At 40.1% G+C, this 26,131-nt stretch overlaps 1 protein-coding gene and 1 pseudogene across 17 annotated transcripts in view; one reads left to right on the top strand and one right to left on the bottom strand.

Annotated features, from left to right (window-relative positions):
- The window catches only part of PUM1 (pumilio RNA binding family member 1), a 131,362-nt gene that overhangs the window by 2,779 nt on the left and 102,452 nt on the right, over positions 1-26,131 (top strand). For all 16 annotated transcript variants that reach the window (XM_082616132.1, XM_082616131.1, XM_082616130.1 and 13 more), the window contains exon 2: positions 1,784-2,157. In XM_082616132.1, the coding sequence (XP_082472258.1) occupies positions 1,795-2,157 (363 nt within the window). In that variant the 5' untranslated portion in view covers positions 1,784-1,794. The remainder of the gene's footprint in view (positions 1-1,783; positions 2,158-26,131) is intronic.
- On the bottom strand, positions 18,254-21,402 carry LOC309800735 (translation machinery-associated protein 7B-like; annotated as a pseudogene). The gene has a single exon. The product of its transcript is annotated as a translation machinery-associated protein 7B-like (transcript).

The following is a 26,131-nucleotide window of genomic DNA, read 5'->3' as shown; positions in this document are numbered from 1 at the left end:
TCTTTATCAGAATGTTTATTCTTTTTTTTATAAATTTTATTTATTTTTATTTTTGGCTGCGTTGGGTCTTTGTTGCTGCGTACGGACTTTCTCTAGTTGTGGTGAGCGGGGGCTACTCTTGGTTGCGGTGCACGGGCTTCTCATTGCGGTGGCTCCTCTTGTTGTGGAGCATGGGCTCTAGGCACCTGGGCTCAGTAGTTGTGGCTTGCAGGCTCTGGAGTGCAGGCTCAATAGTTATGGCGCATGGGCTTAGTTGCTCCGTGGCATGTGGGATCTCCCCGGACCAGGGCTCGGACCCGTGTCTCCTGCATTGGCAGGCGGATTCTTAACCACTGCGCCACCAGGCAAGTCCAGGATGTTTATTCTATACCGAGAAATAGTTTAATAGTTTTCTTATAAATCTTTTGAGACTGTTTTTGAAATGTCACTGTAGGGCTAAAGAGAGATAAGGCATTTGTAGCAGTGGACTGTTAGGTTGATAGCCTTGAAATTAGACTCTAGTGGCTCTGGACAGGTATGTTCTAGTTGGTAACTGATTATTTTGAAGCATTTTTTTTTCTTAAGCACCCATACATAGGCTGTTCTATGTTTTCTACAAATGTAGTTTTCGATTCTAAGAAATGTATTAGTAATGTTTCATAGTAATATTTTGGAGATACTTTGTTGATCCTTCCAGAGAGGAATAGCAGACTCAAGTGAGAGAAATAGTATCTGTTTTGGTTTACTGGGGTGTGGTAGCAAGGGGGTTGGTAGAAAGAACTAGGCTTGGGTGCATACAGATTTGGGTTTGAATCCCTCCTTCACAGCTCACTAGCTGAATGACCTCGGGCACATCACATAACTTTTCCTCCCTACCTTAGTGTTTTTATCTGTAAAATAGGAATGATCAGAAAAAATGTTTGCAATATATTTGCCATACAATTATTATTGTATTGAAGCATTTCTTTTTTTACAGTGATACTTTCTATGTAAGGTGAGTGTTTGAATTTGGTTTGGTCTCATCCCTGACTCTGTAAGAGTCAGAGTACTAATAGAATGATGATGTGATTACAATTATAATTGTAAGTTATTGGTAAAAATGCAAAGTTTATTTTCTCCATGTACAGCAGCTGAGAAGAAGTTTCAGGCTAGGAACATTCTGTTGCTGTTCTTAGTCAGAGGGCCTTATTTAAGCTTTTTTTCAGAGCATCCTATGAATATGTCGGACATTTTAAAGGATCCTTTCGTTTTTGACACTCTTGAGTCATTGCTAATTATATATGGGGTTTGGTTGGTTTATTTATGTATGTATGTATTTATTTATTTATGACTACGTTGGGTCTTCGTTGCTGCGTGCGGGCTTTCTCTAGTTGCGGCGAGTTGGGGCTACTCTTCGTTGCAGTGTGCGGGCTTCTCATTGCAGTGGCTTCTCTTCTTGCCACACATGGGCTCTAGGTGCGTGGGCTTCAGTAGTTGTGGTTCTCGGGCTCTAGAGCACAGGCTCAGTAGTTGTGGCGCACGGGCTTAGTTGTTCCGCGGCATGTGGGATCTTCCTGGCCCAGGGCTTGAACCCGTGTCCCCTGCATTGGCAGGTGGATTCTTAACCACTGCGCCACCAGGGAAGCCTGAAGTTTCAGTTTAGAAAATTATGTATATGTTGCAAAACATTTAGCTGCTTGGTAGAAACTGGTTTTAGATGATATATTGTAAAAGCCAGGGGTCTCATGTTTTTATCTTGGTGCATATATCAAGTTATGTTTTAAAAAAGGCAAATTTTAAACATTTGTAACCTGTTTGTCCTTAGGTGTTGGTGGAATGAGCGTTGCATGTGTCTTGAAGAGAAAAGCAGTGCTTTGGCAGGACTCTTTCAGCCCCCACCTGAAACATCACCCTCAAGAACCAGCTAATCCCAACATGCCTGTTGTTTTGACATCTGGAACAGGGTCGCAAGCGCAGCCACAACCAGCTGCAAATCAGGCTCTTGCAGCTGGGACACACTCCAGCCCTGTCCCAGGATCCATAGGAGTTGCAGGCCGTTCCCAGGACGACGCTATGGTGGACTACTTCTTTCAGAGGCAGCATGGTGAGCAGCTTGGGGGAGGAGGAAGTGGTGGAGGCGGCTATAATAATAGCAAACATCGATGGCCTACTGGGGATAACATTCATGCAGAACATCAGGTAAAAAATGTTCACTATTTCAGCTTTGAAACTTTATAATCACTGTCCACTTAGGATATCTGCTTTCAGTGAATGTCTTTAAAAGCCTTAATTGCTAATGATTTCATTTGGTCTAAACTAAACAGTCACTTGTTTTAAAGCAGGGGTCCCCAACCCCTGGTCCGTGGACCGGTACCGGGCTGTGGCCTGTTAGGAGCCGGGCTGCATAGCAGGAGGTGAGTGGCGTGCGAGCTAGTGAAGCTTCATCTGCCGCTCCCCATCGCCCGCATTACCACCTGAACCATACCCCCCCCCCCCCGCCCCGCCCCCGTCCGTGGGAAAATTGTCTTCCATGAAACTGGTCCCTGGTGCCAAAAAGGTTGGGGACCACTGTTTTAATGGATGATTGTTGTAATGTTGTCACTGAGTCATTTTATCGTTCTGGCGCTAAAGGGCAAATGACCAATTCATTTAAAGAAAGACTTAAGCTTGTTCTAATGTGCACGTTGCATTTCTGAGTATACTTTTTTGCTCTTAACATATAATCTTTTAAGGTCTGTTTGAGCTGTTTATAGCCCGAATACATATTTTAGAGCTTTTCCTGTTGGGTGTTGGTGACTTCTGTTTTTAAGATGTTATGGTTGAAAGTAGTAGGAAGTTGATAAAAAATCAGCTGCTCAAGTGAACTGATACGTCTAATGTTTTGTATAGAGAGGAGTGGTTGTGGCTTTTAGGTTTTAATCATCTTTGTTCTCTTGTTCTAAGCACTTGTTTCATTTGGTTAATTTTAACATGCTTGCTTGTACTAATCCAAGACCAAAGCTGGAATCACAGCATAGTTTACTGAGAAGAGAGTTTAGCTGTGTTTGCTGACTTCCTGATGGTGATGAAAGGGTTGGAATGTTTTCATCCGGCTATTCTTTGGAATTGGGTATAGGTTGCATTTGCAGAGGTTTATTTTATGTTGCTGGTATCTGAGTACTGACCAGCAAAAAGAACTGATGTCTTTCATGAGGCCTCGAGTGCTTCTGTTCTTCAGAAACAAGACAGTCACACGCACGTTTGCAAATCTGTGCTCTCAGTTGTGCTTCCCCTTGACCCTTCCAGGACAGGCAGCCAGTGTACCACAGTTCTTTACCGTAGTAGAAATGGGGAGGTGGATTTGTCAACAGAAATTTATTGAGCATATTGATCATAGGCCTTTGGTTTATTGGAACAATCATCAGTGCTACTTCGTAAGCATCTACTATGTGTAGGTGAGCAGTACTAAGAAATATGAGGTATAGGGGGCTTCTTCTTTGGCACTTAGGGCACTTTTTATCTTTCTTATGTGTCTGTTACTGAAGGGACTGTATTTGTTTCCTATTTGCTTGGAGTCTTGGAGGTGGGGATCAAATTTTATTCATTTCAGTATCCCAGTTCCTAGAATTTGGCATATGATAGAGCTTCAGAAGAAAGTTATTGAGTGCATAAGCCCCTAATCCTGTGGCCTTAAAATAAAGCTGGGGAAAAAGGACATTGTCATAAAGAAAAGGGCCTTGGATGCCAGGCTAAGGTTTAATTCAGTAGGCAGCAGGAGTTTTTATTGTGTATGTATGGAGTGGCTTTTATCCAGCGGTGTTTTGGGAAGGTTGAGTTGGCAATAAGAGATTGGAGTTGGTGAGGGCTGAGACTAATTGGATAACTACTGTAACAGCCCTGGTGTGAGCAGTGGAAAAGATGGGATGGGACCCAGAAATGCACAGAATTGGTGATTGAATTAGAAAGTTTTGGTCCCTGGGAAAATGAAGTAATAGAGGAAAAGGAATACAGAGGGAATCTGGTTTGTGGACAAGGTAATTAAGTTTGGTAGAATACATGTTGAATTTGAGATGTAGGCAGCTGTGTGTATAGAGTGAGACCAAGGTGGGAGGTGTTTGGTTTGGATGGTATCTGTCTAGGGGGCAAAGGTGGAAGGCCTGTAACTTTTGCGTTATTTGGCTAAACATTGTTTAAAAATCATGAACGTTGGTTTTTTAAATCTGTATTATGATTTATAATAGATCTGTAAAATTATAGATATTAATTTTATAATTTATAGATAAATTTGTAAATTTATAGGTATTATAGATCTGTAAAATCTTGTGTCGGCTTTTCTAATGATAGGCTGATGGGTAAAAGCTGAAAGGAGAATCGAGGTGCTTGGCTTGTTCTTCGCTAGGTGGGCAAGTCAGACTCTGGGTCAGTCCTTAGCAGAGCCCTAAGATCTAAAGTCTGGTTGTGCTGTGCTGTGAAGGCTTACTCTGAGCTCTAGTGCTGAGCCACATCATACAGAATCACATCTGACTTTTTGACCAGTTTTATCCAGGTCAGTTAGCAAACCACAGTTGATGTTAAATGGCAAAACCTGTTCATACCAAGGGGCCCTAAACCAGTGACCCAGCTTGGAATTGGCACTCATCATACACAGTTCTGTTGGTCTGGATACGTGGTATAATGAACGTCCTTAGGGAACTGCATTAGGGTAGTTGCTGTGTTGCAGTGTGGGCCACCCACAAATTACCTTTCCTGTAGTCATCAGAGTGTACTGTAAGTTACTGGTTTTGGTGTTGAGCTTAACCTCCTGGACTGAACTATGCTAGGGCGGAGACTGTTGTGTTTTTCATGCCCCTTTCCCAGGAGGTGTATGAAGTTTTTGTTGAATGAGGGAAGACCACGAAGTTCTTCAGATTTGCACTCAGGTAAAGCAGTGAATCTCAGCTCAGCTGTCCTGCTGAGAAACACTTGGCAATAGGTAGTGGCCACTTGCTCAAGCAGCAGTGGAGAGTGTAATATAATTGAAGAGTGGGGGGCATATCTCTCTGTGGAGAATCACTGTGCTGGGGGGTCTCAGTTGCAGCACGCGGGATCTGCGTTGTGGCATGTTTAGTTGCAGCACGCGGGATCTTTAGTTGTGGCATGCATGTGGGATCTAGTTCCCTGACCAGGGATCGAACCCGGGCCCCCTGCATTGGGAGCCCAGAGTCTTACCCACTGGGCTACCAGGGAAGTCCTCTGTATTTGTCTTTTCTACCTTAAGAATATTAACATATTAAGTATCACTTGTTTTAATACATAAAATTACTGTATTTGGTACAGTTAGAATCTTTAAAGTCCTCATTTTTGGGCCAGATTGAGGTCTTTGGAGGGGAGTGAGGGAAAGAAGTACCATGAATTTTTCTTTTCTTTTTTGGCCTGTAAAATTTACTCATAGTAAACAAGACAGTGGATGTGGATCAAGATATTATGTATAAAACACTAGAGGGAATTCCCTGGCGGTACAGTGGGTTAGGACTTGGCGCTTTCACTGCTTGGGCCCAGGTTCAGTCCCTGGTTGGGGAACTAAGATCCCGCAACAAGCTGTGTGGCTCGGCCAAAAAAGAAAAAACAGGAAAACACGTCTCCCTAAGTAAATAATACTATTTAAAAATGCTGCTTACAAAACTTACATATTTATTTTAACAGTAATTTTTATAACTTCAGATCTTTTCTAAAGGTTTCAGCATGTGAAAGCCAGGGTCAGGTCTTTGACTTGTGAATATTTTATTCTCTCATTGTGAAATCTGTTTTCTCTGTAAACTGTTGTGAGATAGTGTGTGTGGTGAAATAGGGAAAAAATTTTAAGGTTGATCAGTTGAACTGTGGCCTTTGTACTAGATTTTAAGGGGCAGAGATAGGTTAAAAACTCTGCTTTGGGAGAAAGGAAACTTAGAGGACAACTCCAGAGTTTTCTTGCTTTTGTTAGTAGTCTTTTGGCGCTAGGTGTTATCAGTATCCACCACAGATGGACAGCTGGTGGGAGATATTCTAGATAGCCAGGCAGAATTCAGTGGATAAATTCTTTCTGACTCTATTATTTGTACCACCCCTCCCCCCTGTTTTTTCCACTTAGTAACGTTGTCTTCTGGTCGTATCCTGACATGTCTGTCCTTCTTAATCTCCTGTAGCTGTGAGTTAATCCTTACACTTTATAATTAATAAATACTATGTTAAACTGGGAGGGAACCCAAGTATTCCCATACTGAGAATCTCCTCATTCCCAGGAGATCTTTTTCTGTTGTCCCTGCTCTTTGACTCTGTTAGACCATGCGTCTCTTTTCTTTCTGGGTAGATTGCTTAGATTCCTCAGCATTTGGGCCAGTGGCATTTAGTTAACATGCTTTAAAGCTGAGTAATCAATGCTTTCATGTTTTTCAATGTTTTCTGTTTCACTTGTACTCTTGGAGCCTTTTTCATTATATTTGGAGTTCACAGAGACTTAAAATGTTACATACTTGCTCAAAAGGATCATCAGCAGGTTTTCTTGGACTATAACTTTAAGAATGATTTTCCAGTGTTAAGGATTAGATTCCAGTGTAAAAAAAAAATTCATTCTCTAATGCTGTGTGATACTAGATTATATATGCCTCTGAGATGGCACCTTGCAGCAGTTTATGATATATCTTTACTTTGTTTTGTTTCAAAAGGTTTTTCTTGTGGAATTAGGAAAAAATTTATAGGATAGGTGGTAATGAGATGCAGTAATGGGAAAATAAGGGTATGTTAGGAAGTTGAAAGGGGTAAATGTAGAATTTAGAAATACATACCAGAGTGGTGGGTTATAGAATCTGCTCTGGGTGTGGCCAGAGAAAAGAGGGAAATGGGATGAATCATGAGATTCTTAGTAAGAGAAAAACACAGTAGTTCTCAGGAAGAGGTGTGTTTCAGATTTCATTTTGGATGTGGTTGAAAGTGCTTTGTAAATCATAAAGTGATATGATATTGTTTTTCATCACACCTCTCTGTACTTGCATACGAGACACATCTTTTGTGCATGTGTCCATTTTCTCTCGGGCAACAGCATTTGCTTAATATTTTCTGCAGGCTGAGCCTGAGTACAGAATTACGCTTCTGGGTATTGTGGAAAAACTTAAAAAGAAAATGTTCTAGCTCTTGCTTAGAATCTATTCACTCTTGGGAAATGACTTAACACTCATAGAGGAACACAGGACTGACGGTTAACACAATGCCAAGAGTACTAAGTGCTGAGGATAGGGTAAGAGTTTTTGTTGTTGTTGAGGGATTTCTTCCCTAATTTTTACATTCACTTTCTGTATCTTCTAGATGTAATAAAGAGCTGTAAATGGGAGTGTGGCTTCAGCTCAGTAGAATGCTCTGGCATTTTGCCCCCTGCTACGAATATTGTGAGAAGTGGTGGTCAGTGATTGGCAATAGGTTGGGTGAATTTAATATTTGGAAACTTGATTGAAGAACTCAGGCTGAAGGGCCTCCCTGGTGGCGCAGTGGTTGAGAGTCCGCCTGCCGATGCAGGGGATATGGGTTCGTGCCCCGGTCTGGGAGGATCCCATATGCCGCGGAGCGGCTGGGCCCGTGAGCCATGGCCGCTGGGCCTGCGCATCCGGAGCCTGTGCTCCGCAACGGGGGAGGCCACAACAGTGAGAGGCCCGCATACCGCAAAAAAAAAAAAAAAAAAAAAGAACTCAGGCTGAAGGGTGTACATGGCGTTGGTGGTAAAACCTGCAGTTGAAGAGGAGTGTTCGTCATTTTTTTTTTTTTTTTTGTGGTAGGCGGGCCTCTCACTGCTGTGGCCTCTCCCATAGCGGAGCACAGGCTCTGGACTCTCAGGCTCAGCGCCCATGGCTCACGGGCCCAGCCGCTCCGCGGCATGTGGGATCCTCCCAGACCGGGGCATGAACTCGTGTCCCCCGAATCGGCAGGCGGACTCTCAACCACTGCGCCACCAGGGAAGCCCTCGTCATGTTTTTTTCATGTAATATTTTTTGAGTATTGTTTTTAAATTGCGTGTTAATAGTTTCAGAAGTTTTAGCATACGTGGATTTGTCTATTTATTGCCTTTAGTAAATGCTCTTTTATGGTTAAAATACCTTTCTTAGTGTTTTTATGAATCTCATTAGGAAAACTCTTTTAGGTTTGTGGAAATTGGGGGCCCTAAAGATGTTTTTTTAAAAGCACTTCCTGTTTAATTCTTTATTTTATTTTATTCTTATTAATTAATTTATTTTTGGCCGCGTTTGGTCTTCGTTGCTGCGTGCAGGCTTTCTCTAGTAGCGGCGAACAGGGGCTACTCTTCGCTGCGGTGTGCAGGCTTTTCATTGTGGTGGCTTTTCTTGTTGCAGAGCATGGGCTCTGGGTGCTAGGACTTCAGTAGTTGTGGCACGTGGGCTCAAGAGCGCAGGCTCAGTAGTTGTGGCGCACGGGCTTAGGTGCTCCGTGGCACGTGGGATCTTCCAGGACCAGGGCTGGAACCCGTGCCCCCTGCATTGGCAGGAGGATTCTTAACCACTGCGCCGCCAGGGAAGTCCCTAAAGATTTTTTATAGCTGCTTTATTGATATATAATTTATCCACTTAAAGTGTACAATTCATTGGTTTTTAGCATATTCGCAGAGTTGTGCAGCCATCACCACAATCAATTTTAGAACATTTTCATTATTCCTCACGATCTGTACCAGTAGCAGTCACAGCCTTAGGTAGCCACCAGTCTCCTTTCTGTGTCTATGCATTTGTCTCTTCTGGGCATTTCGTATAAATGGAATCATACAGTATGTGGTCCTTTGTGACTGGCTTCTTTCGCTTAACAGTGTTTTAAAGGTTCATCTGTCTTGTAGCATGGATCAGTACCTCATTCCTTTTTATTTCTGAATAATGGCCTGTTTTATAGATATATAGCACATTTTATTTATCCATTTATCCGTTTGATGGACCTTTGGGTGGTTTCTACATTTTGGCTATTGTGAACAGTACTATTGTGAACATTCGTGTACAAGTTTTTGTCTTGACATATACTTTCATTTCTTTTGGGTACCTAAAGATTTTTAAAGGTACATAAGTCTAATATACAGGCACAAAAGTAATTCAGATTTCTTCACTAATGCCGGTGCTTTTTAGAAATAGTTTGGAGGTTACTTTATCTACAACTTTTACACCATGGATTGGAATTTTTCCAAGTGACAAGTTTTACTGGGGCTAACGGCAACTTTCTTCTTTATCTATGAAGAATGTGTTTTCAGGTTAACAGCATAAATAAACTTGTTTACAACCCTGGGAAGAGGAATGCTTACATTATAAAGAACAGGTGTTTTCAGGGAGCTCTGTTCTTTAGATGTCATGAATATACAGTTAATTGATCTGCTAATGACAAATAATTTTTCTCTATTAAAGAAAGTTTCCCCAAGGACTTTAACAAGGGAATGGTTCATTAACTTAATCCTAGTTATCATATGTGTTTAAAAGCACTGTATCTGCTGTTAAGCAAAAAATAATCTTTAATTTGCTAAGAATTTATTGATTCAGATGGTTCTTTTTTCCCCCAATTGGCCAAATTAGGGAGCTACTGCTTATTTAGGTCAGAAGCCTAGTGAAATACAAAACAATGAAATTAATATATTGTTCTTTCTCCAGAGAAACTTACAGTTTCATGAAGGGAGGAAGGAATTATAAAGAAAGTTGTTTCAAAATGAGGATTTCAGTGAGTGTCTGTATTGAAATGAATTTTAAGATGGGGCTGTCGTGTGTTTGGGTGGCAGAAACAAATCAGGTGAGAATAATTTTATAGATACAGTTCCTTTATTAACTTATTATCTAGAAAATAGGCTGTAAGCTCTGTGTATCCATTAAGAGTGATGTACATGGAAAAAGGACTGTGAGGAAATATTGCAAAATATTACTTTTATTTATGTGGGAGGGGAGATTACAGGTAATTTGGTTTCTTCTTGTACATTTTGAATTTTTACAAATTTCAAACCCTGAATTTTTTTTTTTTTTTGGCTGCGCTGTGTGGCTTGTGGGATCTTAGTTAACTAGGGACTGAACTTGGGTGCACCGCAGTGAAAGTGCCTGGTGCTAACCACTGAACTGCCAGAGAACTTAAACCCAGAAAATTTTATATGTTAAAAAAAGAAAAAAGACAAATTTTATACCTTCTGTTAAGAGTTTGGTTTACCATATTGAATGAAAGCGAATTGGTGAATTGATACATTTCCAGTGGAATTTTGGTGTTGGAAAAGATCTTAGGGGCTTCCCTGGTGCGCACTGGTTAAGAATCCGCCTGCTGATCAAGGGGACACGGGTTCGAGCCCTGGTCTGGGAAGATCCCACATGCTGCGGAGCAACTAAGCCCATGTGCCACAGCTACTGAGCCTGTGCTCGAGAGCCCGCGAGCCACAACTACTGAGGCCGCGATGCCACAGCTACTGAAGCCCGCATGCCTAGAGCCTGTGCTCTGCAGCAAGAGAAGCCACCGCAGTGAGAAGCCCGCGCACTGCAGCAGAGTAGCCCCCGCTTGCCACAACTAGAGAAAGCCCGCGCGCAGAAACGAAGACCCAACACAGCCATAAATGAATGAATGAAAGAAAAAGATCTTAGAAATCATTTAACTCTTTTTCCAGTGCAGTGGTTTCCTTTACATTAATTATCTCTGTTTTAATTAAAAGAATGTTAGTGAGTGTGTTGAACTGAGGTTGTTAGGATGGGTTGAGTGTGTCTAATGAGATCTAGAGGTACTTTTATTTTAGTATTGAGCACTTTTCTGCATCTATAAGTTTTATGGACATGTACTCCGTAAGCTGTGTGCCAGAACTGATCTAGTCTTTTTATATATGATTTGAACCGCCAGTAACTCTATGTTGTTTTTTATTATTTCCATTTTATAGATGGGGAAATGCAGGGTCAGAAAAATGAGATGCCGTGTTTTAAGGTGATTAGCTCACGCTCTTTCCACAAGACCAATCTGTTTGGAGACCTTAATGTTCATCATGGAGTAGTCAGCTTATCCATAACACACACACACTGGCCTCTTTTACACATTTTCACACATTTTAAACTACTTGTTGCTCATATATTTATAATTTAGGGACATCAGTAAAAGTTTAGTTTGCACGTCTAATTATAGGATCCCAGTACTTGATGCATAATAGATGCTCAGTAAATGGCATGTTCAAACAGATGACCTTCAAAACTGAACTCATTAGTTTCATTCCCTATATCCTATTTCTGTGTGTGGCATCTCCATTGCAGGCAACCCAGGAATCTTAGATTCCTGCCTCCTGCCTCAAACAATTCCAAGGTTGTATCCGTACTGCCTTATTGGATAGGCTCATACTTCTTGCTTGGACATTTACAGTAGTCTTCTGACTTTTTTTGCACCCTCCCTCTTTTCTTCCTTCTGGCTATTTTCTGTGTTGCTGCCAAATTGTTATTTCTGAAGACACGAATCTGCTTATGTCTCATCCTTGCCTAAATTTTGTTTTTGGCTTTTTGGTTGCTTTTAGAATAATTAACTTTCAATCTCCTCAGCATAGTGTGGTGTACACACTTCGTGTTCTGAGATAGCTTACCTCTCCAGTCTTTACTGGCACTCCACTTCAGCTTTATTGAAGTATCCTAATTTTCTGAACACACATGCTATTTTTTATAGTTTGTGCAATTCCTCAGTGTAGTTGTGCTATTTTCATTTATGTAGTTTTCTCTGCTTGGAATCTCCTTCTTTCCTCATCCACTTAGCCACTTTCCTCATCTTCAACTAAAGTATCTTTATCTCTGATAAACCTTCTCCTTTACTTACCTCTTTTCTTGTAGGTTGGGTGTCCTCTTTTGGTGCTACCATCATTTGGTACACATTTTTATTGAAGCATTTGGCTCCCAGTATTGGAGTTAAATATTTACTTTTTCCTTCACCATTGGGTGCTAGTAATCTGTTTCAAAACAGATTCTTGGGCTTAAGTCCAGACCTACTGAGTCAAAATATCCAGTGATGAGGTGGAGTTTATGTATTTTTTAAAAACAACTCCCGGGTTATCTTCATGTCCACCTCTGTTAAGACCTGCTGTGATGGTTCTTCTTATAGAGTCTTTCAGCCTTACATCTCTAGCCCCTGGCAAATAATATGTACGTATAAATGATGAATGAATACATTGTGTCATCAGGGCTTGTTGAAGAGACTTACTGAGTAGAGTATTTTATTTTTTTTTTTTGTTTGTTTGTTTTGGTTTTTTTTTTTTTGCCGTACGCGGGCCTCTCACTGTTGTGGCCTCTCCCGTTGCGGAGCACAGGCTCCGGACGTGCAGGCTCAACGGCCATGGCTCACGGGCCCAGCCGCTCCGCGGCATGTGGGATCTTCCCGGACCGGGGCACGAACCCGTGTCCCCTGCATCGGCAGGCGGACTCTCAACCACTGCGCCACCAGGGAAGCCCGAGTATTTTATTTTGAAGAGTCATTTTGAATTGTTAGGATGTAAGATGTAACAGAATGTAGGGTCTTGGGCCTGAAGATAAGGAGCCAGTAAGCATTTATTGGAGGGTTGTATTAAGGAACTTTTAAAGTAATTCCTATCAACTCTGCTTTTATGCTTTTTTTTGGCGGGGGGTGGGTATAGGGAGAGGAGAGTTCTTGAAACCATATCAGAGCTAGGCAAACAGAAGTGGCTGTAGGAACAAAGTTTACTTTCCTTAATTTGTAAAACACTGAAACTTTGTTCATAGTCACATCATGTATTGGGAAACTGCCATATTGTTTCAACCTAATACATTTTGAAAGTTCATTCCTTTTCTCAGAAGGGAATATTATCTACTAGGATAGTTCAAGAAGGATAGTATCCTAAAGAAGATAGAATGAAGGTTGTAATTTACCCCTATATTGTCAATGGTTAACTGCTCTTAAGAATAGTGACTGATTTTTCCTATTTGAAGCTTTTTAACAGTTGCTGTCTGGGTTTAAGGTTTCCGTTGGGACATAGTATAAAGTACAGTGTGAATATTAAGTTGCAAAATTTTTGTTCTATATTTTGGTTATGGATTTTGTTCTAAAGTAAAACAGCTTTATTGAGATACCTTTCACACACCATACAGTTCACCCATTTAAAATGTACTGATCAGTGGTTTTCAGTATATTCGGTGTTGTGCAGTCATCACCACAATCAAAGGGAACGTTTTTCATCACCCCCAAAAGAAAACCTGTACCCATTCCTAGTCACTTTCCACTTCTGTCATTACCCCCCCCATCCCTAGGCAATCAGTAATCTATTTAAAAAAAAAAACAACTTTATTTATTTATTTATTGGCTGTGCTGGGTCTTCGTTGTGGTGCGCGGGTTCTTCTTTGTGTGGCGCGTGGGCTTAGTTGCCCCGCGGCATGTGGGATCTTAGTTCCCTGACCAGGGATCGAGCCTGAGTCACTTGCATTGGAAGGTGGATTGTTAACCACTGGACCACCAGGGAAGTCCCCAATAATCTACTTTCTGTCTAAAATGTAAACTTTCTGATAGTACATGATTGTTCTAAAAAATGTCAGTAATTTGTTTTTTAGAGTTAACTACTTTTAACAGTTTGGTTCATTTCCTTCCAGACTTTTTCTGTGCATATATAAACAGATACATGAATGCATTGTAGTTTTTTTTTTTTTTTTTTTTGGAAATAAAATCACTTTATTCTAATTAATTCACAAACAAAAGCATGTTTAAGAGGCCACACAAACATCCGCCTAGCCCCAAACTCAATATCATCTCAGTGAGCTTCTATACGGTGAGAACACCCTCTTTCACTGCAATCCTGCATTGTAGTTTTAAACTAAATGGGATCATTCGCTCTCTCTCTAAATATATTACATGCATACATAGCCCAGGCACACACATGCTGCAGGGTAGTCTTTTCCTCCTTAATACATTGTGGTCATCCTTTTAGGTCAGTAAATACGTCTATATATTTTTTTTAAGGGCCATAGTATATGGAAGTACAATAATTTGACTGATTTATCCCAGTTTGATGGACTTTTAGGTTGTTTTCAGCTTTTGACATTCTAAACAATGCTGTAGTAAACAATACTGCAGTTATATTTTTGTATTAGAATATATTTGGAGAAGTGAAAGTGACAGATCAAACAAAAGAATGTGTTTAAAATTTTGATACATATTTCCACATTGTTTTCCAGATAGATTGTAGCAATTTAAAGTTCCATCAACACCTTATGAGTATTCTTTGACCACTTTTTTTCTGTAATATTTTCCTAGATTTACAAAACTGTTTTTATATGTCTTTTAACTGTGTTTATTGTACCTTTTGATTTCTTTATCTTTATGCTCTTAGGTCATCCCTTACCCAATCTCCTGTGTTTCTTGTAATATTTTTATAGTTCTAGTTTTATATTTTTATCTTTAATTAATCAGGAGTTTATTTCTGTATATTTTGTAGGCAGGAAGTAATGATGTAATTTTACTTTTCCTCAGATAGGTAGCTACTGATCCTAGCACTATTTATTGATTTGAAAGACCTCGTTTATAATAAATTAAGTCTCCCCATATATGGATCTGTTTTGACTCATTTGTTTTATTGATATGTTTATTCTTGCTCTAGGGTTAGAAGTTTTCATTTTTTTAAAAAAATAATCTTTATTGAGGTGTAATTGACATAATAAAATGCACCCATTTTAAATGAATAATTTGTTAAGTTTTGAAATATCAAAGTATTCATCTGTGAAACCATCACTATAATCAAGATAGTGACAGTTCCCATCTTCTGCAAGTTTTGTTGGCCCTTTGTAATTCCTCCCAGCAGCAACCACTGATCTGCTTTTTGCCTAGGTCTAGACTTTTATTTGTTGTATTTTAATGGTATTTGGAATGACATTAAAGCAATTTTTGTTATTTCTAGAATCACAGGCATGCCCCATACCCCAGGGTTTTGACTTGCAGTTCCATTTGCTTGAGTGCTCCTGTCTCAGATGTCTATGAAAGTTGCTCCTTTACCTCCTTCCAGTCCTTTCTTAAATGTTACCTTCTCAGTGAGGCTTTCTGTGAACATTATTTTAATTGCAACTCTGTCTCCCTTCCCTGATTTAATTTTCTTAATAGGCTTCATTCACCATTTTGTAATTTGTTGTCCCTGCTTTCCAAACTGTTTACGGTGAGGATTTATTGTTTTTAGAGTTCAAAATTTCCTAAAAGCCATTATTTTTAATGTAGGAAATAAAAACATGTGTTTTGATTTTTTAAAAATCCAATTTCAAACATTATTCTACAGCACCCACAGTCTCCAAGTTTAAAACCTAATAAATTTGTTATACCTGAAGTCCCTCTCAACCCCAAGAGGGAAAACTTCATGGTTCATGATCTCACAGTAATACAAACAACAGGGTAAGAAACTAAAGATAGTAGCTGTTCTCAAAAAAGAGCAAATGAAGGTTTACTATTTGCATAACATTAGGTGGAATTCTGTAAAGAATTAAACAAACCACACAAAATACATAACACTGTATGTAATATTAAAAGTTTATTAAGCTCTGCCTCCTCCCTTGTATTCTGTCTCTTGGTTAAGAGTCACTGATATCTTATCATCTCACACCAGTCAGAATGGCCATCATCAAAAAATCTAGAAACAATAAATGCTGGAGAGGGTGTGGAGAAAAGGGAACACTCTTGCACTGCTGGTGGGGATGTGAATTGGTACAGCCACTATGGAGAACAGTATGGAGGTTCCTTAAAAAACTAAAAATAGAACTACCATATGACCCAGCAATCCCACTACCGGGCATATACCCTGAGAAAACCATAATTCAAAAAGAGTCATGTACCAAAATGTTCATTGCAGCTCTATTTACAATAGCCCAGAGATGGAAACAACCTAAGTGTCCATCATCGGATGAATGGATAAGGAAGATGTGGCACATATATACAATGGAATATTACTCAGCCATAAAACGAAACGAAATTGAGCTATTTGTAATGAGGTGGATAGACCCAGAGTCTGTCATACAGAGTGAAGTAAGTCAGAAAGAGAAAGACAAATACTGTATGCTAACACATATATATGGAATCTCAAAAAAAAATGGTTCTGATGAACCTAGGGGCGGGGACAGGAATAAAGATGCAGATGTAGAGAATGGACTGGAGGACACAGGGAGGGGGAAGGGTAAGCTGGGATGAAGTGAAAGAGTAGCACTGACATATATACGCTACCAAATGTAAAATAGATAGCTAGTGGGAAGCAGCCGCATAGCACAGGGAGATCAGCTCTGTGCTTTGTGACCACCTAGAGGGGTGGGATAGGGAGGGTGGGAGGGAGGGAGACGCAAGAGGGAAGAGATGGGAACATATGTATATGCATAACTGATTCACTTTGTTGTAAAGCAGAAACTAACACACCATTGTAAAGCAATTATACTCCAATAAAGATGTAAAAAAATATATAAATAAAATAAAATTTCACTTCTAGTATTAAAAAAAAGAATCACTGATACCTTGATTAGTACATCTTTAGCTTTTTTTTTAATTCAGAAGAGATAGAATTCTATTAAAATATTTTCTCCCACAGATATAGTTTTGGATTTATGTATTATGTTCTCTCTCAGGCTCATGAAGTTCAGAATGAGCTATTTGATGTGTTTGGTAGCTCCCCTCTTTAATTATGTTTCAGTGATTTATCTGGATAGACTTACTCATTGAGAATTCCTATTCCCTTACATACTACAAACAATAGAATGTTGAAACAAAGGAGGAGTGAGGGTTAGCTTCAAGCCTGCTGAATGGAGGAAGACATTTACTAGGTTCCCTGGCAGAAGACCTTTTAGATAAGGGAGCTCCTATCTCCTATGCCAACTATTTACATTGTAACTGTAATAATGAACTGTTCAAACTTGAGAAATGTTAGATTAATAATATAGATCACCTTTGTTACCACACTAGAGTTTATTTCCGTTACATCTAGAAATATATCAACTACTTTTGCAGATATGTTAAAACGAGTCATTTCTATTGGTGATGAATGTAATTTTGTTTCTTAATATTGTAAGTGAACTAAGGACTCTTTCCATGGCCTAATTCTGTTCTCTGTATCCTAATAAACAGTGATTTAAAAATCAAATAAAATGTTTTTATCCCTCCATTAAAAATAATGACTTGTAGGTATTTTGAATTCTAAAAATCAGTAAATGCTCATTGTAAACATTTTGGAAAGTATAGATAATTATAAAATTTTAAAAATAAAAATACCCTAGAAACAAACCAAAACCCAACCAACCCCCAACTATAATTCAACCTTCAGAATCTGTTAGTTTACCTTTTGTAACATGTCCATCTAGTGTTTTTATTCAAAACTTTAAAAAATGTAAATCATCTCATCTCTAATAACAAAGATAATAATTTCTTGAGCTGTGCTTTTTTAAAAGTTTGATGGGCAGTATGAGTTTTTACTAATTTCTCTGTTTTGGTTAACCATTAACGAGAGGTTAGAACTAAATTTATGGCTTATTTATAATAAGTATATAGGACTTAATTGCATACAGTTTATAAAGTAGGCTCTTTTCATTTTCCCTTTGCCTTAATTTTCTCACTAGTGGAAGTTAAGATTTCCTAAGTCACTCGAAATCTTTTGTGAAACAATTGAGATAAAATAAAAACATTTCTGTGATTATAGTTTTTTATTTTTTTATTTTTTAATTAGTTTCTGCTTTATAACAAAGTGAATCAGTTATACATATACATCTGTTCCCATATCCCTTCCCACTTGCGTCTCCCACCCTCCCACCCTCCCTATCCCACCCCTCCAGTCGGTCACAAAGCACCGAGCTGATCTCCCTGTGCTATGCGGCTGCTTCCCACTAGCTATCTACCTTACGTTTGGTGGTGTATATATGTCCATGCCTCTCTCTCGCTTTGTCTGTGATTATAGTTTTCTATCTTTTTTTGGGGGGGGGGTCTAACGTATCAAAAATTTTTTTATGATATATTATTTCCATAGATAACTTTAAGGTTATACCACATTCTACTCTGTGTAGTGGCCTCATTCTTTTCTGTAATAATGTCTTAATATTGATCATTTAGGTTTCTAATTTTTACTAATGTTGGTGGTGTTGTAATGAACATTTTTTTTTTTTTTTTTTTTTTTTTTTTTTTTGCGGTACGCGGGCCTCTCACTGTTGTGGCCTCTCCCGTTGCGGAGCACAGGCTCCAGACGCGCAGGCTCAGTGGCCGTGGCCCACGGGCCCAGCCGCTCCGCGGCATGTGGGATCCTCCCAGACCAGGGCACGAACCCGTGTCCCCTGCATCGGCAGGCGGACTCTCAACCACTGCGCCACCAGGGAAGCCCAACATTTTTGTTTATCAGTACTTGTAGTTTATTTTCGTCACCTCTGTTCTTAAAATGGGAATAATACTGTTAGTCTTTATAATGCTATTCTACCTCTTGTGTAATTATTTTTTCCCTCATTTTTAAGATATAATCTTGCATACAGTGAAATTCACTATTATTTTAGCATACAGTTCTGTAGATTTTGACAAATGTGTATATTCTTGTAATCACCACAGTCGAGATATAAAAGTTTTTTTTTTTTTTTTTTTACAAACGTTTATTCTTAAATGTACAATGGGTTCCAAGACAACACTTGATTCTAGCTGTAGGTGGCAAAGATGTGATGGCAGGGAATCCAGATGTTTAATCCAGATGTTCAAACAGGAATGGAATTAAGGATCATCATTGCCTCAGGCACAAGGAACATTACTTTTTGCCAGACTTCTTAATTCCACCTATGGCCAGGAGGCCTTTCCCATGGCCTTCGCTTGCTCCTCCTTCTGTTTCTGCTTGAATGCCTTATCTTTCTTGTCCATCTCCTTGGCTTGCTTCTTGGGCTGTTTCAGGGGCTTCTTCTTGCCACCTTTGTGGCCCGACATGGCACCTGCTGCCCCTTCCCCAGACCCTGCCACCGGATGCCGAGATACAAAAGTTTTCACGCTTCCCCAGATTCTCTGGCGCCCCTTCATAGTCAGCTCTTACCTCCATTCCCAGCAACGGGTAACCACTAATCCGTTTTTTGTCCCTATAGATTTGCCTTTTCCAAAATGTCATATATGTACTGTAAGTGTATGTAGCTTTTGAATTTGGTTTCTTTCACTTAGCATACTACATTTGAGAATCCATGTTATATGTAGCAATAAATTGATCCTTTTAATTAGTAGTATCCCATTAAATAGTTGTATGACAGTTTATCCATTTTTGTGTGCTTAATTTTAATTCTCTTGGTTGGCTGGAGTGCTTGATACAGTCATTGCTTGAAAGGTGATGTGTGGGTGGCGTATTTTATTACTTCTTTTGTATATTGTGTTCTTGTAGCCTTTATACATGAAAGACAATTGTGTCAGGACATAAAAATCTTCGGACCATTGACGGTAGATCTCATTTTATTGTCTTTGGCGGGTAGTGTTTTAGAGAACCAAGGGTAAGTTCTACTTTTTTAGAAATCTCCAAATTTAGGGTAGTTTGGTCAGGATGTGATTTTTGTGTGCTATGTGGGTGAGAGCTGCATAGTTTTGTAGCTTGAGAAAGGTTCCTTTGGTTATATATTTGATTATTTTAGTTTTCATGCTTGGGAACCATTTTAAGTTGTGTCTTCATTGTTTCTTCATAGCAGTCATCTTTCTTTAAATTAAAATTTTGACTTAGTTATTTGTTGATTCCTGCAGTTGTAAGAAATAATATAGAGAGATCCTTTGTATACGTTCCTCTATTTCCCCATTTTACAGTATAACCTTTGCGGGTAACATTGTGTAGTATAGCATCACAGCTAGGTTATTGACGTTAAAATCCATCCAGTCCTATTCACATCTCTCCAGTTTTACTTGTACTCATTTGGGTGTGTGCGTGTATGTGTATGAAGTTCAGTATAATTTTACCATCTGTAGAGGTTCATATACTTAGCACCACAAAGTACTGAATAGTTCCAAAACAACAAGGGACCCTTGAGTAGCCCTTTTTACACACCCCCTTTCCCTTTGCAGGGGTTGGGGGGCCTCCCCCCAGCCACTAATCTATCGTATTCTCCATTTCTACAATTTTGTCATTTCAAAAAAGTCATATAAATGGAGTCATACCATACATATAGCCTTTGGTGGGGACTGGCGTTTTTTGCTGTGCATACTTTTCTGGAGTCTCATCCAAGTTGTTGCCTGTGGTAGGCCATTCCTTTGTATTGCTGCGTAGTGTGCATGGTGCAGATGCACCATAGTTTGTTTAACCTATTGAAGGACATCTGGACTGATTGCAGTTTTTAGTTATTATAAATGAAGCTGCTGTGAACATTCATGTGCAGGTTTTTGTGTGAACATCAGATAAAAGCCCAGGAGTCCAATTGCTAGGTAATAACGGTAGTTGCATGTCTACTTTCTAAAGAAACTGCCGAGTTGTTTTCTGGACCAGTAATGTTTGAATAATACAATTTTTCTGTGCGCTCAACGACATTTGGTGGTATTACTGTTTTTTATTTTAGCCATTCTGATACATATGTAATGATATCTCATTGTGGTTTTAATCTGTATTTCCCTGATGGCTAATGGTGTTCAACATCTTCTCATGTGAGCAGCTATCTTTATTTTTTAATATGTTTTTTAATTCTTGTCTTAGTTTTATTGGGTTGGCCAAAAAGTGCCTTCGGCTTTTAAGTAGAAATGAAAGACACATTTTTCATTTTCACCAAGAACTCTATTGAACAATGTATTCACCCTTTTGTTCCACTACCTTCTGCCATTTTTCAGGCAACTTCATAATTCCGTCTTCCCACAACTTCTTATCTTTTTGAGCAAAGAACTGTTCCAGGTGCCTTTCACAGTCTTCCAGGGAATTGAAATGTTTTCCGTTAAGAAGATTTTGTAAAGACCTAAATAAATGGAAATCCAGAGGTGAAATGTCTGGTGAATACAGTGGATGAATCAGAACTTCCCAGCCAAGCTGTAACAGTTTTTGCCTGGTCGTCAAAGAAACATACGGTCTTGTGTTATCCTGATGGAAGATTATGCATTTTCTGTTGACTAATTCTGGATGCCTTTCGTCAAGTGCTGCTTTCAGTTGTTCTAATTGGGAACAGTACTTGTTGGAATTAATCGTTTGGTTTTCTGGAAGGAGCTCATAATAGAGGACTCGCTTCCAATCCCACCATATGCACAACATCACTGTCTTTGGATGAAGACCGGCCTTTGGTGTGGTTGGTGGTGGTTCATTTTGCTTGCTCTGCGATCTCTTCCGTTCCGCATTATTGTACAGTATCCACTTTTCATTGCCCGTCACAATTTGTTTTAAAAACAGAACGTTTTCGTTATGTTTCAGTAGAGAATTGCATGCGGAAATATGGTCAAGAAGGTTTCTTTCGCTTAACTTATGTCGAACCCAAAGATCAAAGTGATTCACATAACCAAGGTAGTACAGATGATTTTCAGTGCTTGATTTGGGTATCTTGAGTATGTCAGCTGTTTCCCGAGTGGTATAACGTTGATTGTTCTCAGTTAATGTTTCGATTTGATCACTATCAACTTCAACTGGTCTACCCGATTGTGGAGCATCGTCCAGCAAGAAATCTCCAGCACAAAACTTTGCAAACCACCTTTAAAAAATTAATTAATTAATTAATTAAGTTTTGGCTGCGTTGGGTCTTCGTTGCTGCGTGCAGGCTTTCTCTAGTTGTGGCGAGTGGGGGTTACTCCTAGTTGAGGTGCGCAGGCTTTTCACTGCGGTGGCTTCTCTTGTTGCAGAGCATGGGCTCTAGGCGCACGGGTTTCAGTAGTTGTGGCCCGCGGGCGCAGTAGTTGTGGCTCACGGGCTCTAGAGCGCAGGCTCAGTAGTTGTGGCGCCTGGGCTTAGTTGCTCCGCGTCATGTGGCATCTTCCCGGACCAGGGCTTGAACCCGTGTTCCCTGCATTGGCAGGTGGATTCTTAACCACTGCACCACCAGGGAAGCTCCTCAAACCGCTGTTTTTTGCTGTACGCGGGCCTCTCACTGTTGTGGCTTGTCCCGTTGTGGAGCACAGGCTCTGGACGCACAGGCTCAGTGGCCATGGCTCACAGGCCCAGCCGCTCCGCGGCATGTGGGATCTTCCCGGACCGGGGCACGAACCCGTGTCCCCTGCATCGGCAGGCGGACTCTCAACCACTGCGCCACCAGGGAAGCCCCAAACCGCTTTTTAAAAAAAATTTATTTGGCTGTGTTGGGTCTTAGTTGCAGCATGCAGGATCTTTGTTGCAGCATGTGGGATCTTTCATTGAGGTGCGTGCGGGCTCCAGAGCGCACGGGCTCAGTAGTTGTGGCTTGCGGGCTCAGTAGTTGTGGTTTTCAGGCTTAGTTGCCCAGCAGCATGTGGGATCTTAGTTCCCCGACCAGGGATTGAACCTGAGTCCCCTGCATTGGAAGGCAGATTCTTAACCACTGGACCACCAGGGAAATCCCGCAAACCACTTTTGACACTTTTGATCTGTCACAGCACCTTCTCCATACACTGCATGATCTTTTTTTGCGTTTCAGTTGCGTTTTTACCTTTCTTGAAATAACAAAGCATAGTATGCCGAAAATGTTGCTTTTTTCTTCCATCTTCAGTATGAAAATGGCTACAGAAAAATTCACCAATTTTGATAAGTCTTTTTTTAAATGCACGCTGATACGACAGCTGTCACATACAATCTAACAAAATTGTTTCGAATGAAGTTAAAGACAACTAAGTGCTATTAGAGCCATCTTACGGAAAAACCGAATGAACCTTTTGGCCAACCCAATATGTGATCTTAATTATTAATAAAAGTACTAAATTCTGTTTGATATGTTTCCCTATGTTCCCTTTATCCAATAACATTTGTGGAAGCTCCATTTATAAGTTTGATAAGAGATCTTTGCTTAGTTTTTGGATCAGCGTTAACTTAGCACACATTCACTTGTAAACATTTTAGGAATGGCTTATTTTTAAACCAGGTTTTGCAAACTATGGCCTCCCTGCCAAATCTAGCTTGCTGCCTGTTTATATATGGCTCTTGAGCTAAGAATGGTTTTTACATTTTTAAATGTGTAGTTGAAAATAAAAACAAAGAATACCTGACAAAGACCCTTTGCGGGCTACCCTGTGTAGCCCGCAAAGCCTATATAATTTATTTATTTAAAAATATTTATTTATTTATTTGGCTGTATCAGGTCTTAGTTGCGGCATGAGGAATCTTCATTGCAGCATGCGGGATCTTTTGTAGTAGCATGCAGGCTCTCTAGTTGTGGTGCATGGGCTCAATAGTTGTGGCATGTGTTTAGTTGCCCCATGGCCTGTGGGATCTTAGTTCCCCAACCAGGGATCAAACATGCGTCCCCTACATTGGAAGGTGGATTCTTAAACACTAGACCACCAGGGAAGTCCCAGCCTGTATTGTTATTTGACATGTTACAGAAAGTGTTTGCCATCTCCTATTTTTATTTATTTAAAAAAAATTTACTTTATTTTTATTTTTTAAAATTTATTTATTTTTATTTATTTATTATTTTTGGCTGTGTTTGGTCTTCGTTGCTGCGCGCAGGCTTTCTCTAGTTGTGGGGAATGGGGGCTAATCTTCGTTGCGGTGCGTGGGCTTCTCTTGTTGCTGAGCACGGGCTCTAGAGCATGGGCTTCAGTAGATGCAGTGCGTGGGCTCAGTAGTTGTGGCTGGTGGGCTCTAGAGCGCAGGCTCAGTAGTTGAGGTGCACAGGCTTAGTTGCTCCGCGACATATGGGATCTTCGCAGAGCAGGGCTCGAACCCGTGTCCCCTGCATTGGCAGGCATTCTTAGCCACTGTGCCTCCAGGGAAGCCTCTCCTATTTTTTATTTATTTATTTATTTATTTTTTTTGTGGTATACGGGCCTCTCACTGCTGTGGCCTCTCCCGTTGCGGAGCGCAGGCTCAGCGGCCATGGCTCACGGGCCTAGCCGCTCCGCGGCATGTGGGATCTTCCCGGACCGGGACACGAACCCGTGTCCACTGCATCGGCAGGCGGACTCTCAACCACTGTGCCACCAGGGAAGCCCTCTCCTATTTTTAAATAACAGCTTTATTAAGATATTATTCACATACCATAAAGTTCACCCTTAAGTTTACAATTTGGTGGTTTTTAGTGTTTTTTTTTTTTTGCCGGCCTCTCACTGCTGTGGCCTCTCCCGTTGCGGAGCACAGGCTCCGGACGCGCAAGCTCAGCGGCCATGGCTCACGGGCCCAGCCACTCCGTGGCATGTGGGATCTTCCCGGGCCGGGGCACGAACCCGTGTCTCCTGCATCGGCAGGCAGACTCTGAACCACTGCGCCACCAGGGAAGCCCGGTTTTTAGTGTTTTTATAATGCTATGCAGCCATTATGCTTTCTAACACTAGAACATTTTTAGCACTCCCCAAAGACACCCTGTACTCATTAGTAGTCATTGTCAATTTCCCCCTTTCCTAAGTCCCTGGCAAACAAAAACCTATTCTTGTCTCTCTACATTTGTTTGTTTTGGATATTTCATATAAATGGAATCATATAATATGTGGCCTTTTGTGTCTGGCTTCTTTCACTTAGCATGTTTTTAAGGTTCATGCACACTGTAGCATGTATCAGTACTTCGTATGGCAGCTTGCAGGATCTTTGTTCCCCAGCCAGGGATTAAACTGGTTAAGAATCTTCCTTCCAATACAGGGGACGTGAGTTCGATCCCTGGTGGGGGAACTAAGATCCCACATGACGCAGGGCAACTAAGCCCGCGAGCCACAAGTACTGAGCCCAAACACCCTGGAGCCTGCACACCACAACTAGAGAAGAGAAAACACGCACTCCACAATTAGAGAGAAGCCCGTGCACCACAACGAAGAGCCCATGCGCCGCAACAAAAAAATCCCGCATGCCTCAACGAAGATCCCGCATGCCACAACTAAGACCCCATGCAGCCAAATAAATAAGTAAATAAATAAATAAAATTTACTTAAAAAAAAGTAGTTTGAAAAAGTTTAAATACAGCAGAAATTATTAAATACAGCATATATTCATTTATAGAATTTTATGTAGCTACTTAAAACATTTTTTAAAGTCTTAGAGAATATGTTTATGTGTAAGGATTCTATAATAGGCCACAATCTACATACATAAAATGATATGTATATATTTCCATATAGAGACATACACAAAGTAAGACTGGAAGGTAATATACTCAAATGTTAACCTAAAACTTCATTAGTAGTTTCTACGTTTTCTATAATGCCAATGAAAAAAAAATCAAAAAGAAGCTTCTGAAAATAAATTTAACATTTATGAAGTCTTTAATATATTATTACCTTTCAAGCCAATAATCCTCTTCTAGAAACATCTTAATCAACTAAAATAAAGAATAAGCTTTATAAGCAAAGGTGCTTATTGTGCACTTTAAAAAATATTTTGCTATTTTTTTCTTATTTTTTAATTTTTTTGGCCATGTGGCATGTGGGATCTTAGTTCCCCATCCAGGGTTCAAACCTGCGCCCCCTGAATTGGAAGCGCAGTATCTTAACCACTGGACCACCAGGGAAGTCCCTCAAACCACTTTTCATATCACAGTGCCATGATGAAGATCTTTGATAACAAATCTTTGCCTATATTTCTGGTTATTTGCTTAGGCTAAATTCCTAGAAGTGGAATTACTGGATCAAAAGGCATGAACGTTTATAAAACTTGATGCATATTGTCAAATTTCTTTCTTGAAAAGCTGGAAAAAGCATGACAATGTGTTCTTTTAAGCTAGATAAGAATCATTTTAAAGAAGCTGGCTGTGGAAGTCCTGTTTCTGCTATTTTGTCACTCCTAAGACTGAGGGTAATTTCTTACATTACAAGGATTTGTATGTAATGCCTGTCATGTTTTTAATACTGTGGGGTTTACTTTTAGGGAGGTAAGACAAACTGCCATGGCACTATTGCTAAAGTGCAGTTTTGCTACTTAGTAGATGTTATTTCAGTAGTTGAGAAGGCAGTAAGACACCTGTGTCATGGTCTTTGAACTTCATTGTAAATTTCTCCACTCCTAGTCTGTCGAAAAGGGAGAACAGATTAACTAGAGAAGCAGTCTTTATATAAGTAGTCGCCCTCTCACCCCCGAATCAATCCACAGAGACTACCACTGTAGGCATGCCTTGTAGTTGATAGTTCTTCCACTTACTTTTCACAATTGTTGTTTTCTCTGGTGGTCTAAATTGTACATCTATTA

Source organism: Mesoplodon mirus (genome assembly GCF_964341445.2).
Source record: "Mesoplodon mirus genome assembly, chromosome: 3".
Lineage (NCBI taxonomy): Eukaryota > Metazoa > Chordata > Mammalia > Artiodactyla > Ziphiidae > Mesoplodon > Mesoplodon mirus.
This window is presented reverse-complemented; position numbering and strand designations above follow the sequence as displayed.